This window comes from Monodelphis domestica, chromosome 4 (genome assembly GCF_027887165.1).
Source record: "Monodelphis domestica isolate mMonDom1 chromosome 4, mMonDom1.pri, whole genome shotgun sequence".
NCBI lineage: Eukaryota > Metazoa > Chordata > Mammalia > Didelphimorphia > Didelphidae > Monodelphis > Monodelphis domestica.
Genome location: NC_077230.1, coordinates 10,177,360 through 10,193,574, shown reverse-complemented (window position 1 = coordinate 10,193,574; position 16,215 = coordinate 10,177,360). Strand labels below are relative to the sequence as shown.

Sequence of the window (16,215 nt, the reverse complement as noted above, 5' to 3'; positions counted from 1 at the left end):
AAGCCTTTCCCCTCCCAAAGGTCTGACATGTATACTATTCTGTGTTTGCCCAATTTACTTATGGTTTCCTTCTTTATGTTTAAGTCACTCACCCATTTTGAATTTATCTTGGTGTAGGGTGTGAGGTGTTGATCTATTCCTAGTCTCTCCCACACTGTCTTCCAATTTTCCCAGCAGTTTTTATCGAATAGTGGATTTTTGTCCCAAAAGCTGGGATCTTTGGGTTTATCGTATACTGTCTTGCTGAGGTCGCTTTCCCCCAGTCTATTCCACTGATCTTCCTTTCTGTTTCTTAGCCAGTACCAAATTGTTTTGATGACTGCTGCTTTGTAATATAGTTTTCATAGTAGCTTTTTATGGTCTGGTTCTTGTTTTGGTTGTTTGCTCATCTCCCCTGCCTGTTTCTTGACTTTGGACTTTTCTCTGCCCATCTCTGGGGATGAGCATGTCTGGCCTGAGCTTGTTTTTATGAGTTTTTTCTGCTTTTATAGCTCAATGGACATCTCTAAGTTTTCTGTGCATCCAAAATGGCATAATCCAGGGACAGGTCTGGTCATTGTCCTCTTGGTCTACATGCTCCCTCATGTTTTTGACCATTTCTCTCCACCCTGAAACTATGAGCAGGAACTGGATACTGGCCAAAAAACTTGGCAAATAGCAACCAATCTCCTTTCTGACCAGGTTGTTATTCCTGGGTGCTTGACTGCTTCTGCTGCTGGTGCCCCATATCCCACAATTGGTGCTTCTTCTGCTATGCTTCTAGCCAGCCCCAACCACAGTGTCTACAGACTAAACACATTATAGTACAATAAAAAGTATATTCAATAAAGAGCTTTTCAAAGAAAGACTTAAAGGAACAGGACATTTCATTAAAGAAAGTGGCTACAATGAGACACCACATTCAAACAGCTGAGATGCCGCTAAAGAAGTCTTTTAGTGTAAACTTTTTCTCTCTAAATACTTTCTTGAGCAAAAGAGAGAATAATTACATGAATTGGGCACAAAACAAAACATTAGACTAAGAAATAAAGGATAATAATGGTCAAATTCTGGAAATTAAGAGATCAATAAAATTAAAAGCAAAAAAATCATTAAAATGATAAGTAAAATAAGGGCTTAAAAAGAATATAATAGATTAATCCGATTAAAAATAGGAGGAAAAACTTCCGGTTAAGATGGCGGCTTAGAGAAAGCTGAAGTTCAGATCTCCGGAAAACCCTTCCCGACCGATCTCAAACTAGAAGCTCCTAAGGCGCCGAAATTCAAAACGATCAACAGCACAGACCCTGGGAACCCTCCTCCTGGACCTGGACCCGGTTCAAAAGGTACGGCTCCCCTTAAAAGCCAGAACCCGAGATCCCTCGGACCTCAGGGGTAGGAGCGCAGAGTCCAAGGCTCCCGGAAGTGGCAGCCGCGCAGGGCTCAGAGAGCAGGGTCTGAGGAACAACAACCCTCAGGGTCTTCTACCCAAGTCCCAGTCCGGGTGAAAGTTACTGCCTGGGGCTTCCGCTGCAAAGAGCCGGTTGGTCAAAGAGCCGGTCGGTCCGGGTGAAAGTTACTGCCTGGGGCCTCCGCTGCAAAGAGCCTTCGGTCCGGGTGAAAGTTACTGCCTGGGGCCTCCGCTGCAGAGAGCTGGTCAAAACAACAGCAACCCTCAGGGCGGGCAAGACAGCCTCACGGGCTGGATCCTGCTATCCAAGTCTCAGTGAAAGTCTGTGCTCTCGGAGCTTGGGGAAGCGGCAGCCCATCCCCCCGCAGGCCGACGAAACAGCCTCACGGCCAGGGATTCTGAAGGCAACTTCCGGAAACCGAGCCAGGGGGAGAGTGTGGCCTCATGGTCCGACCCTTCCATTCCAGTTCCAGTGAGGCATATTCAGTTTAACCCAGGGAACGCTCATAGAACCAACATCTGCCCAGGACTAAAGCCTCTGATCAAGCCAATCCTCCACGTTCAGAGATGACAAACTCCACAGAAGCACAGAAGCCCCAAAATACCAAGAAAAATAAGAAGAAAGGGGCGACTCTGGACACATTCTATGGAGCCAAAATACAAAATACAGAGCAGATAGAAGAAGATATACAAGAAAATTCTCCAAAATCTTCCAAAGGAAATAGAAACTCTCCACAAACCCATGAAGAATTTGAATCAGAAAGGACCAAAAAGATGGAAGCCCTCTGGGAGGAAAAGTGGGAAATGATGCAAAAGAAATTCACGCATCTACAAAACCAGTTTGACCAAACTGTAAAAGAAAACCAGGCTTTAAAGCAAGAACTAATAAAGCAAAGCCAAAACACCAAGAAATTAGAAGAGAACATAAAATATCTCACCGACAAGGTGATAGATCTGGAAAACAGGGGGAGAAGAGAAAATTTAAGAATAATTGGACTCCCAGAAAAGCCAGAAATAAACACCAAACTGGACATGGTGATACAAGATATAATCAAAGAAAATTGCCCAGAGATTCTAGAACAAGGGGGCAATACATCCACTGACAGAGCTCACAGAACACCTTCTACACCAAACCCCCAAAAGACAACTCCCAGGAATGTAATTGCCAAATTCCAAAGCTATCAAACAAAAGAAAAAATCCTACAGGAAGCCAGAAAAAGACAATTTAGATATAAAGGAATGCCAATCAGGGTCACACAAGACCTTGCAAGTTCTACGCTGAATGATCGTAAGGCATGGAACATGATCTTCAGAAAGGCAAGAGAGCTGGGTCTCCAACCAAGAATCAGCTACCCAGCAAAACTGACTATATACTTCCAAGGGAAAGTATGGGCATTCAACAAAATAGAAGACTTCCAACTTTTTGCAAAGAAAAGACCAGAGCTCTGTGGAAAGTTTGATACCGAAAATCAAAGAGCAAGGAATACCTGAAAAGGTAAATATTAAGGAAAGGGGAAAAATGTTATCTTCTTTTACTCAAACTCTCTTCTATAAGGACTACATTTATATCAACCTATGTATACTAATATGTGGGGAAAATGTAATGTATAAATAGGGGGTAAAGAAAGACCAAATAGAATAATGGTTCTCACACAAAGATTCACAGGGGAAGGGGAGGGGAAGAAAACTCCTATAAGAAGGAGAGGAAGAGGGGGGGGGTTTACTTAAACCTCAATCTCAGGGAAATCAACTCTGAGAGGGAAAAACATCCAGATCCATTGGGATCTTGAATTCTATCTTACCCAACAAGGGTAAGGAGAAGGGAAAACCAAGGGGGGGAGGGGGAGAGGGAGAACAAAAAGGGAGGGAAAGAGAGGGGGGAGGGGGAGGGAACAAAAAGGGAGGGACTAAAAAGGGAAACATCAAGGGAGGGGACAAGGGGGACTGATTCAAAGTAAATCACTGGACTAAAAGGTAGAGCCGAAGAAGAAAAGGTTAGAATTAGGGAAGGCAATCAAAATGCCAGGGAGTCCACAAATGACAATCATAACTTTGAACGTGAATGGGATGAACTCACCCATAAAACGTAGACGAATAGCTGAATGGATTAGAATCCAAAACCCTACCATATGTTGTCTTCAAGAAACACACATGAGGCGGGTTGACACCCACAAGGTCAGAATTAAAGGATGGAGTAAGACCTTCTGGGCCTCAACTGATAGAAAGAAGGCAGGAGTGGTAATCATGATATCTGATAAAGCCAATGCAAAAATAGACCTGATCAAAAGGGATAGGGAAGGTAATTATATTTTGTTAAAAGGGACTCTAGACAATGAGGAAATATCATTAATCAACATGTATGCACCAAATAATATAGCACCCAAATTTCTAATGGAGAAACTAGGAGAATTGAAGGAAGAAATAGACAATAAAACCATACTAGTGGGAGACTTAAACCAACCATTATCAAATTTAGATAAATCAAATCAAAAAATAAATAAGAAAGAGGTAAAAGAAGTGAATGAAATCTTAGAAAAATTAGAATTAATAGACATATGGAGAAAAATAAATAGGGATAAAAAGGAATACACCTTCTTCTCAGCACCACATGGCACATTCACAAAAATTGACCATACATTAGGTCACAGAAACATAGCACACAAATGCAAAAAAGCAGAAATAATGAATGCAGCCTTCTCAGATCACAAGGCAATAAAAATAATGATTAGTAATGGTACATGGAAAACCAAATCTAAAACCAATTGGAAATTAAACAATATGATACTCCAAAACCATTTAGCTAAAGAAGAAATCATAGAAACAATTAATAATTTCATCAAGGAAAATGACAATGGCGAAACATCCTTTCAAACCTTTTGGGATGCAGCCAAAGTGGTAATCAGAGGCAAATTCATATCCCTGAAAGCTCATATTAACAAACAAGGGAGAGCAGAGATCAATCAATTGGAAATGCAATTGAAAAAACTCGAAAGCGATCAAATTAAAAACCCCCAGCAGAAAACCAAATTAGAAATCCTAAAAATTAAGGGAGAAATTAATAAAATCGAAAGTGATAGAACTATTGATTTAATAAATAAGACAAGAAGCTGGTACTTTGAAAAAACAAACAAAATAGACAAAGTACTGGTCAATCTAATTAAAAAAAGGAAGGAAGAAAAGCAAATTCACAGCATTAAAGATGAAAAGGGGGACAGCACCTCCAATGAGGAGGAAATTAAGGCAATCATTAGAAATTACTTTGCCCAATTATATGGCAATAAATACACCAATTTAGGAGAAATGGATGAATATATACAAAAATACAAACTGCCTAGACTAACAGAAGAGGAAATAGAATTCTTAAATAATCCCATATCAGAAATTGAAATCCATCAAGCCATCAAAGAACTTCCTAAGAAAAAATCCCCAGGGCCTGATGGATTCACCTGTGAATTCTATCAAACATTCAGAGAACAGTTAATCCCAATACTATACAAACTATTTGACATAATAAGCAAAGAGGGAGTTCTACCAAACTCATTTTACGACACAAACATGGTACTGATTCCAAAACCAGGCAGGTCAAAAACAGAGAAAGAAAACTATAGACCAATCTCCCTAATGAATATAGATGCAAAAATTTTAAATAGGATACTAGCAAAAAGACTCCAGCAAGTGATCAGAAGGATCATTCACCATGATCAAGTAGGATTCATACCAGGGATGCAGGGCTGGTTCAACATTAGGAAAACCATCCACATAATTGACCACATCAACAAGCAAACTAGCAAGAACCACATGATTATTTCAATAGATGCAGAAAAAGCCTTTGATAAAATACAACACCCATTCCTATTAAAAACACTAGAAAGCATAGGAATAGAAGGGTCATTCCTAAAAATAATAAACAGTATATATCTAAAACCAACAGCTAATATCATCTGCAATGGGGATAAACTAGATGCATTCCCATTAAGATCAGGAGTGAAACAAGGATGCCCATTATCACCTCTACTATTTGACATTGTACTAGAAACACTAGCAGTAGCAATTAGAGAAGATAAAGAAATTGAAGGCATCAGAATAGGCAAGGAGGAGACCAAGTTATCACTCTTTGCGGATGACATGATGGTCTACTTAAAGAATCCTAGAGATTCAACCAAAAAGCTAATTGAAATAATCAACAACTTTAGCAAAGTTGCAGGATACAAAATAAACCCACATAAATCATCAGCTTTTCTATATATCTCCAACACAGCTCAGCAGCAAGAACTAGAAAGAGAAATCCCATTCAAAATCACCTTAGACAAAATAAAATACCTAGGAATCTATCTCCCAAGACAAACACAGGAACTATATGAACACAACTACAAAACACTCGCCACACAACTAAAACTAGACTTGAACAATTGGAAAAACATTAACTGCTCATGGATAGGACGAGCCAATATAATAAAAATGACCATCCTACCCAAAATTATTTATCTATTTAGTGCCATACCCATTGAACTACCAAAATACTTCTTCACTGATTTAGAAAAAACCATAACAAAGTTCATTTGGAAGAACAAAAGATCAAGGATATCCAGGGAAATAATGAAAAAAACCACATATGATGGGGGCCTTGCAGTCCCTGACCTAAAACTATATTACAAAGCAGCAGTCATCAAAACAATTTGGTACTGGCTAAGAAACAGAAAGGAAGATCAGTGGAATAGACTGGGGGAAAACGACCTCAGCAAGACAGTATACGATAAACCCAAAGATCCCAGCTTTTGGGACAAAAATCCACTATTTGATAAAAACTGCTGGGAAAATTGGAAGACAGTGTGGGAGAGACTAGGAATAGATCAACACCTCACACCCTACACCAAGATAAATTCAAAATGGGTGAGTGACTTAAACATAAAGAAGGAAACCATAAGTAAATTGGGTAAACACAGAATAGTATACATGTCAGACCTTTGGGAGGGGAAAGGCTTTAAAACCAAGCAAGATATAGAAAGAATCACAAAATGTAAAATAAATAATTTTGACTACATCAAACTAAAAAGCTTTTGTACAAACAAAACCAATATAACTAAAATCAGAAGGGAAACAACAAATTGGGAAAAAATCTTCATAGAAACCTCTGACAAAGGTTTAATTACTCATATTTATAATGAGCTAAATCAATTGTACAAAAAATCAAGCCATTCTCCAATTGATAAATGGGCAAGGGAAATGGATAGGCAGTTCTCAGATAAAGAAATCAAAACTATTAACAAGCACATGAAGAAGTGCTCTACATCTCTTATAATCAGAGAGATGCAAATCAAAACAACTCTGAGGTATCACCTCACACCTAGCAGATTGGCTAACATAACAGCAAAGGAAAGTAATGAATGCTGGAGGGGATGTGGCAAAGTAGGGACATTAATTCATTGCTGGTGGAGTTGTGAACTGATCCAACCATTCTGGAGGGCAATTTGGAACTATGCCCAAAGGGCGACAAAAGAATATCTACCCTTTGACCCAGCCATAGCACTGCTGGGTCTGTACCCCAAAGAGATAATGGACACAAAGACTTGTACAAAAATATTCATAGCTGCGCTCTTTGTGGTGGCCCAAAACTGGAAAACGAGGGGATGCCCATCAATTGGGGAATGGCTGAACAAACTGTGGTATATGTTGGTGATGGAATACTATTGTGCTCAAAGGAATAATAAAGTGGAGAAGTTCCATGGAGACTGGAACAACCTCCAGGAAGTGATGCAGAGCGAGAGGAGCAGAACCAGGAGAACATTGTACACAGAGACTAATACACTGTGGTATAATCGAACGTAATGGACTTCTACATTAGGGGCGGTGTAATGTCCCTGAACAACTTTCAGGGATCCAGGAGAAAAAAAACACTATCCATAAGCAAAGGATAAACTATGGGAGTGGAAACACCGAGAAAAAGCAACTGCCTGAATACAGAGGTTGAGGGGACATGACAGAGGATAGACTTTAAATGAACACTCTAATGCAAATACTATCAACAAAGCAATGGGTTCAAATCAAGAAAACATCTAATGCCCAGTGGACTTACGCGTCGGCTATGGGGGGTGGGGGGGAGGAAAAGAAAATGATCTATGTCTTTAACGAATAATGCTTGGAAATGATCAAATAAAATATATTAAAAAAAAAATAGGAGGAAAAACAATTATACCAAAAATGAAAAAAATTATAATAGTTGAAGAGGAAATAAGGAAATTATCAGAAAAATTTAAAACGACAGAAGAAATGGATGAACAATTTTACAAAAAAGTTAAAATACCCAAATTAACAAAGATAGAAATAGATTATTTAAATAACCCAATCTCAGAAAATGAAATTAAACAATCCATAAGTGAACTCCCAGAGAAAAAACTCCAGGACTAAATAAATATAGAAGAATATTCTGTCAACTAATTCTAATAATACCATTAATATTACAAGTAAAAATCAACTAATTAAAATATTATACAAACTGTTTTAGATAATTTGGCAATTGAACAGTTTTGCTAGATATGCTGGAAATATCTTAAATCCCAAACTAATTTCATTATGTTTTCTCCTAAACTCTCCCCTCTTCTGAACTACCCTTTATTGTTGAGGGTACTTCCCTCAATTACTTAGGCTCATAATCTAGATGCATCTAGCGCTCTATTCCTCAGGCTCCTACCATATCCAATAATTTGCTAGGTCCTTCCTCCCTTCTGATACTATCATCATTCTAGTGTAGGTCCATATCACATTATCCCTATTGTATAGACTTCTACTTGGCCTCCCCACCTCAGATCCTGTTCTACACTCAGCTATAAAATTGATCTTCATGAATGGCAGATTTGACAATGCAACCCCCTATTCAGTCAACTCCAGGGTTTTCTTGTTACCTCCAGTATATATACAATCCTCTCTTTACTTCCAAAGTCCTTCATAATCTGGCCTTTTCTTCCCTTCCCAGTTTTCTTTTTTTCTTTTTTCTTTTTTTCTTTTTTTAATTTTATAGTATTTTATTTGATCATTTCCATGCATTTTTCATTAAAGACAGAGATCATTTTCTTTTCCTCCCTCCCACCCCCCCCCCCGTGGCCGACACGTGATTCCACTGGTATCATATGTGTTCTTGACTTGAACCCATTGCCATGTTGTTAGTATTTGCATCAGAGTGTTCATTTAGAGTCTCTCCTCTGTCATGTCCCCTCAGCCATTGTAGTCAGGCAGTTGCTTTTCCTTGGTGTTTCTACTCCCTCAGTTTGTCCTCTGCTTGTGGATAGTGTTTTTTTCTCCTTGATCCCTGCAGATTGTGCAGGGACATTACACCGCCACTAATGGAGAAGTCCATTATGTTCGATTATACCACAGTGTGTTTGTCTCTGTGTACAGTGTTCTCCTGGTTCTGCTCCTCTCGCTCTGCATCACTTCCTGGAGGTTGTTCCAGTCTCCATGGAACTCCTCCACTTTATTATTCCTTTTAGCACAATAGTATTCCATCACCAACATATACCAGTTTGTTCAGCCATTCCCCAATTGATGGGCATCCCCTCGTTTTCCAGTTTTGGGCCACCACAAAGAGCGCAGCTATGAATATTTTTGTACAAGTCTTTTTGTCCGTTATCTCTTTGGGGTACAAACCCAGCAGTGCTATGGCTGGATCAAAGGGTAGACATTCTTTTATCGCCCTTTGTGCATAGTTCCAAATTGCCCTCCAGAATGGCTCCTTCCCAGTTTTCTTATACCTTACTTTCCAATTAGATTGTGAACTCCTTGAGAGCAGGGACTCCTGCCCCACTCCTTTCTTTTTATCCCTAGTGAATAGCAAAGAACTTGGCACTTAGTGATGCTTAATAAAAACCTGTTTACTGGTAAAAATAGGAAAAAAAGGAGTCTACAAAAAGGAGTCTACAAAACTCTTTCTATCTTAAGATGAGGGATAGACAAAATACAGAAAATTATATAGGCACATATTCCTAATGAATATGGATGAAATATTTAAAATAAAATCAGTAATTACCATAAGATTTCATAGATATAAATAGTATTTTCAGGTTTTTGTATGCATTGCAGTTTTATCCTTTCAATGTTATTTTTTTCTACTTAGGTAACAGAATTAAAAAATAAAATTAGCAACAATTTGGGACTATTGTAGAATTTACAGGAAAAATTTAAGAATATTCTATAGGCAGTTCACATTTTTAGTCTTAATATACCTTTTTAAAAGACAATATTTTATTTTTTCCCCTATCATATGTAAAAGCAAAATTTTAAGATTGATTTTTTAAAAGTTTTGAGTTCCAAATTCTCTTCCTTCTTCTGACCCTCTCTCAACTCCTTCCCTCTCTTCCTGGTTCCCTGAGACAATAAGCAATATGATATAGATTTTATATATATACCTCGAGAATCCTAGAGTCCTAAGGATGACAGTATAAAGGAAATTATCATAAAAAACATTTTGACTTGTGTATTATCTACATATTACTTTTGTCATCAGTTTTAATATTAACAGAAACTATTGAATAAGCAAGCAAAGTCTAAGGTTTTATTAGGTAAAATTGAATTACAGAAATCCCAAATGCAAGATGCAAAAAGGGAGCATTGCTTAAAAATGGTTTTGTGGTGATGTTTGTAACTGGCCACAAGGAGGAGGCATTATACAAATGAAAAAGTTTAGAAGGGTGGCTTCCCATTCATCAGCCAGTCACCGAAAAGCAAAAAATATTGGCGAGAGTAGGTATCTTAGAGGTGATTTAGTCTGATTCTGTTGTTTTATAGAAAATAGAACACAGACTTTATTTACTAACAGGAGTAAAAAAATTCAAGTCTAATAGAGTTGAACAGTTTGAAAAATCTTAAGAATAACCTTTTTTTTTTTCCTTCTCACCAGGTCTGGAAAAGAAAGAACAGGAAGTAGAGCAGATGAGAATGGATTGTGAACATTTTAGAGCTCGATTGGAAATAGCACAAGCAGATAGCATAAAAGAGAAGAAGGTATAGTCGTTTTTAAAGAACAAATTGACTCTTCAAATACATGTTAATGTTTACTAAATAATAGAATATTTCAGTTTTGAATGAGAAAATGAAACGAATTGTTTCTTATAGCTCTTAAATCTTCTAACATATCTCAAGGTTTTTTATTCTAAATGAATTAGAAAATTGGACAGTGGACTTTTATAAGTAATGTGAATATTCACTTAATGCCTTTACTAGCTGCTTACTATTAATTTAAGTTTAAAAGGTTGTTCAAGAACATAAAGACCTATATTGTAATAAAAATAGTGAAATTAAAATGTAGGCCCAGTAGTGATTTACAACCAGATACATTTATTACAATCTATTCGTCTCTTTTTTTGTGAGCTGTTTATTGGTGAAAGGCAGAGAATGGATTTGAAAATTGTTGGATGATGGTTTTAAAAAATTAATGTGGATTTCCACTTTATGCTTTTGGGTAGCTGATTACTATTAATTTAATATGATTGTTTTATAACACACACACACACACATTCAAAACCCTAACTTGGACTTGTATCCTGAGACTAGCTTGGGCTCAAGACTCCATCCTGTGCATGTAGAATAGAAAAAGTCAAACAATAAAGGCCAAGCCCCAACACTGGATACCATATGGGCCTAGTGGAGGGGAAAATGGCCCTCAGGCTTTCCTCACTGGTGTATAATGTTACCTGCGATGAGTAAATGAGTCCTTTAGTCTGGTGAGAGAGAAACAGACAGACACATAAAGAGATAACATGGTAGACCAAAGCCAAATATCCATACCTGTCCCGGTCTTCCTGTCTCACAGAAGCAGGTTCCCAGTGTTCCTTATATAAGTTCTTTCATTTTAGGTGATCTCAGCATGCACCAAATACCCATTATATTTATGTAGGTAGAAACTCCCTTTAACCCTAGCCCTAACCCTTTATGGCATTCAGTTTGCTATAACAAGTGATTATTTTTATATTCAAAGCTACAAAACATATTGAACTCCAAGATATTAGAGATCACTTTTATTTTTCTTGGTTAAGGTTATGTTCTATTTAAGAAAGGAGTCTTAATTAGATTTGTGGAACATGGATAGAAATTAGTGTCTAGGAATCATATGAAGTTGTAACAAATAATATAAAGGTAAGATCAAGCTGGAAGTTATAGAGTCCAAGATATAAGTTAGAGGTCAATTTAAAAGTTGTTACCAGGTAGAAATAGATGTAGGAACAACACATTGGAAAAACTTAGAATGTAATTTATATGAAAATTATTGTTCTTTCTCTTCTTTTGAGTACATGTCTAAGTTTAATTAATCTTAGGAGGCAAATTTGGATTCTTTAAGAATTTGCTCTTGGGTAAAGAGATAGGGAAGATATAGGAAAATTGCTAAAGCATCTTTGAATCAGAATCTTAATACTGGTGACATGTGCTTCAAATACAAAAAGGAGATAAAAAAAACTGAAATACTATTTTGTACATGCAAGAAGAATATAATAATAAAACAGTTTTAAAAATAAAAAATATAGCTTATAATCATACAAAGGTTTCTCACCAAAAATGAGCTCCATTTCCTCTTCATACCTGGCCATGATCCACTGTGAGTACAAACAAATGATTTTCACAAAGTAACAGTTTTTTATAAAGAACAGTAGTACAACAGGTAATGCACATTCAAAAAGTATTAAAATCCTCAAAGTTATAATAGCCCATTTAATGACAATAGCAAACAAACCCACTATCATATTTAACATGAGTCTGCTGTATGACATCTAAAGAAAATGGATATTTGTCACAAGTTTTTCAGGTGTAGCAATATTTCAGCCTTGGCTGAGATTTTTTTTTTAATCTATTACTGTCATCATTACAAAAATGTGGCAGAGGAGTCTAGAAAAAACCAAACCTCTGTACTGTTGATGTTGGGTAAAGTGAGCTGAAGAGTTATAAATGAGAGATACTCATCTTTTGGGAGCCATCCAGGGGTACCATGCCCTGGGATCAACCTCCCAGCTCCCTTGGAATGAGACTATAATGTTCCATCGGGAGGTAGAGATTATAATTGTACTTCACTTCAGCTACTAAAATGGACCTTACCTCCTGTTAGAGGCAGGCAAAATGATCAGAGTTGTTGGAAAAAAAATCTAAAAATTATGTCTAAAGACCCCTTAAAATCAATTTGAGATATTTGGCTCATTAAAATTTCCAAATGTAACTGCCAAAACTGTGAATGTTAAAAACTGTAAATGCCAAAACTGTAAAGGTTTTGGCCAAAATGTAAAGGATAATTTTTAGTGTGTTTGATTTAAAATCAAAAATAAGTGGTCACCATGGGAAATTCCCAAAATATGAAAATACCCAAGTCAGCTGGGAATTTATGGAGATTTTAATTACTATAAATGAAGGAATTAAGGGAAGGAAAGAGAGAGAGAGAGAGAGAGAGAGAGAGAGAATTAATAGCCAAGCAGTAGAAAAGGGCCTAGGCCAAAATGGCCTAGACCTGAGCCTAAGGGAGAGCGAGTCAGTTTTTATCACTCACCACAAGATCTTCTCCAAGCTGGGTTCTTTCACTCCGAACTCCAACTTCGAACTCCCAATCCATTACCTGAACTGACTTCTCCTCTTAAAGAAATTTTCTCTTATGTCACCTCCCCTAAATTTTTACATCTACCAATCACAGTAGATGCTTTTTCCCAGGACTGCCCATTCGTAGTTCTCATCTTCTTTTGTTCTCACCTTCTCTGGTTAGATTAAATCCTCTGAGTACTTCACACCTCTTTTGTTAAGCTTGCCTTTTGTGAGTTGCTTGACCTTTTAGGTACTAAATTAATCTTTATAGGTACTTAGCACCCTTTTGTATTATATCTAAAAATAGACCTAGCTTAAGGTTCTAGCTTTACTATAAGTATGAGTTAGGGAATTTTCATTGTTCAATCAGGAGTTTGAAACTTTATCTTCCCCTAAGGCACTGTCTGAGTCGGGGGAGTAATTTTAAAAGTTCTCAATATATTCCTGATCAAGTACCTCCATTGTTAAAAACGGGGAATAGCTTAATCAAATCTTCTAAGATACAGTCTGAGCAGTTTTTAAGATTGACACAAAGGTTGTTATACAATTGTAACCAGTTTTGATGAAGTCCATCCATCCTCTATGTGACAATTTACAAAGACAAAATAGAAAAAAGACTGTTTTTATATATGGGCTTATTCAATAATGTTTGTTCAGTAGTGTTACGGGGGAAAAGCAGCAGAATATAACAGTAGTTAAAACCCAGTACATTAAAACCCCTCACCAAAAATGAGCTCCATTTCCTCTTCATACCTGGCCATGATCCACTGTGAGTACAAACAAATGATTTTCACAAAGTAACAGTTTTTTATAAAGAACAGCAGTACAACAGGAATAGTACTGAATACATTAATATATGAACTTAAAACAAACAAAATTAAATCTTAAACAAAACAATCAGCAAAATGCAATAAAATACAGATATTTTTATAAAACATTGGAGTCTGAAAAGTCTTAAAAATATAACCTCCAGTCTCTTTAAAGTTCATTTTTTTAATCCACTGAGATTCCTTTTGTTAATACTGTGGGATTTCCCATAGCAAGGGAGAACATGGATTTTAGGAATCTCAAATTGGGCAGGTCCAAATGGCAAAGAGTTGCAGGGAGATTAATTTCTCCTCTGAATCTTAGGTATGATGAGTAAAAGGATAAGTGCACTCAAAAAACATCCTTTGAAATAGGCAATGCACTGCTCTCTCATAGAATATGCCATGCATGTAATCAACTTCCTGTTTGGAAAAGTATCTTCCTTCTCCTTGTTCTCCCCACCCCCCCCAGGAGTCCCCAGCCAGGTGGAGGCTAATTGTAACCTAAGGAAAGAACACCCCACTTTTTACCAGTGGCAGCTACGGCTGGGCCTGGGGTTGGATGAGCGATCTGGGTTGTAGGCCAGAGATCAGGAGTAGAGTTGCTGGGGCCTGAGGCTGGGTCTGGGACTGGGGCCAGGTGAGCGATCTCGGTCAAAAAGGTCAGGAGGAAGGAGCAGGCAGCAGGAGTGAGCTGAATCAGGAGAAGCAGCTTTGCAAGGGTAGGTGGGTGGGGTGGGAGAAAAGCCTTGGCAGGAGAAATGTGGCTTTAAAAAAAATTATCTAGGCTATCTTAAAAAAAAATTGAGAAGCTCTCATCCAACTTGTGGGTGCCAAAACTGGTTGCCAAAAACTGTAAAAATTAAATTGTATCTCTAATAACAAAAATATTATATTTTATGAGCTTTATTAAGGATCATTAGAAATCAAAGAATAAAGAGGGTACAAAATAAAAACCACATGCCCATGGCTGATTGGCCCATTCAAAATCCCTCCACTTAGCTTACCACTATACTTGCTACACCATTGCAAAGTAAGAGAGGGTGGGAGGTGTTACTGCCAGTTAAAATATCAATTGTGATCTCACCAATGTGGAGACTCAGGAGAGATTAGAGGGAATTCTGGGAAATACCAAGTACTTCTGGGGAATGAAGTCTAGGGTTCAAAAATTTCCATTTTATACAACATATATCTTGCAAGACATACTTTCATATTGGTCATTGTTGTAAGAGAATACTCATATAAAAACCAAAATCCCAAAATAAAATCATAAATAAATTAATTTGAAAGATAGTATGCTTTGATCTGCATCTAACTCCAACAGTTTTTTCTCTGGAGGTAGATAGCATTCATAAGTCCTTCAAAACTGTCCCAGATCATTACATTGCTAAGAGTAACTAAGTCTTTCACAGTTGCTCATCATTTAGTATTTCTGTTGCTATGTACAATGTTTTCTTGGTTCTGTTTATTTTACTTTGCATACGTTCATGTAAATCTATCCAGCTTTTTCTGAAATCACCCTGTTCATCATTTCTTATATCACAGTAGTATTCCATTGCCAACATACACCACAATGTGTTCAGCCATTCCCCACTTGATTGAAATCCCTTCAATTTTGTCACCACAAAAAGAGCAGCTATAAATATTTTTGAACAAATAGGCTCTTTTCCTTTTTTTATGATCTCTTGGATATTCGACCCAATCATAGTATTACAAGATCAAAGGGTATGCATATTCCAAATTGCCCTCTAGAACAGTTGGATCAGTAGTATCACATATTGTGACAACAGTACCACAAATTTAAGCTTAGGAATGCTCATTCATAATGTTAACTACTTAAAAGTTTGTTTTGGATTATGCAAAGATCCTTTTTTGTGCCATATTTTCATAAAAAATAAAATCATTGTTATTTCCAGGGCTTCTGTTTATTAAAATTATCAGGAGTGTGTTTAAAGAGCATGTTGGGAGTGCCAAGCAAACTCTAATGTCTTTTAAAAATAGTATCTTTGTGTTTTACTTAAAAAAAAAAAACAACCCTTACCTTCTGTCTTAGTACTGATACTAAGTATTAGTATTAGTTCCAAACAGAAGAGTAGTAAGGGCTTTGCAGTTGGGGTCAAGTGACTTGCTCAGGGTCACACAGCTGGGAAGTATCTGAAGCCGTATTTGAATCCAGGACTTCCCATTTCTAGGCCTAACTAAAACTAGAAGGGGAAAAACTGGGGAAAAAATCTTTGTAGCAATTTTCTCTGATAAGGGAGGGGTGCTCTGAATAGTAAATGTTATTATATGCATTTTTAGATGAGGTTTTACTTGAGAATTTTATTGTGTTACAAGATACCTCTCATAGAGTAGGAGTAATTTGTAAATGTTTGTAATGTTAAACCTCATGTATTAAACTATTCTTCATGGTCAAATTTAGTCAATTGGAAGCCACTGTTTTATAGTTAGATGAGAACAAACAGATTTACC

At 37.1% G+C, this 16,215-nt stretch overlaps 1 protein-coding gene across 4 annotated transcripts in view; it reads left to right on the top strand.

Moving 5' to 3' along the window:
• HSF2BP (heat shock transcription factor 2 binding protein) overlaps positions 1-16,215 on the top strand; it is a 128,115-nt gene that overhangs the window by 42,617 nt on the left and 69,283 nt on the right. For all 4 annotated transcript variants that reach the window (XM_056797100.1, XM_007493205.3, XM_007493203.3 and 1 more), the window contains one exon: positions 10,281-10,384. In XM_056797100.1, the coding sequence (XP_056653078.1) occupies positions 10,281-10,384 (104 nt within the window). The remainder of the gene's footprint in view (positions 1-10,280; positions 10,385-16,215) is intronic.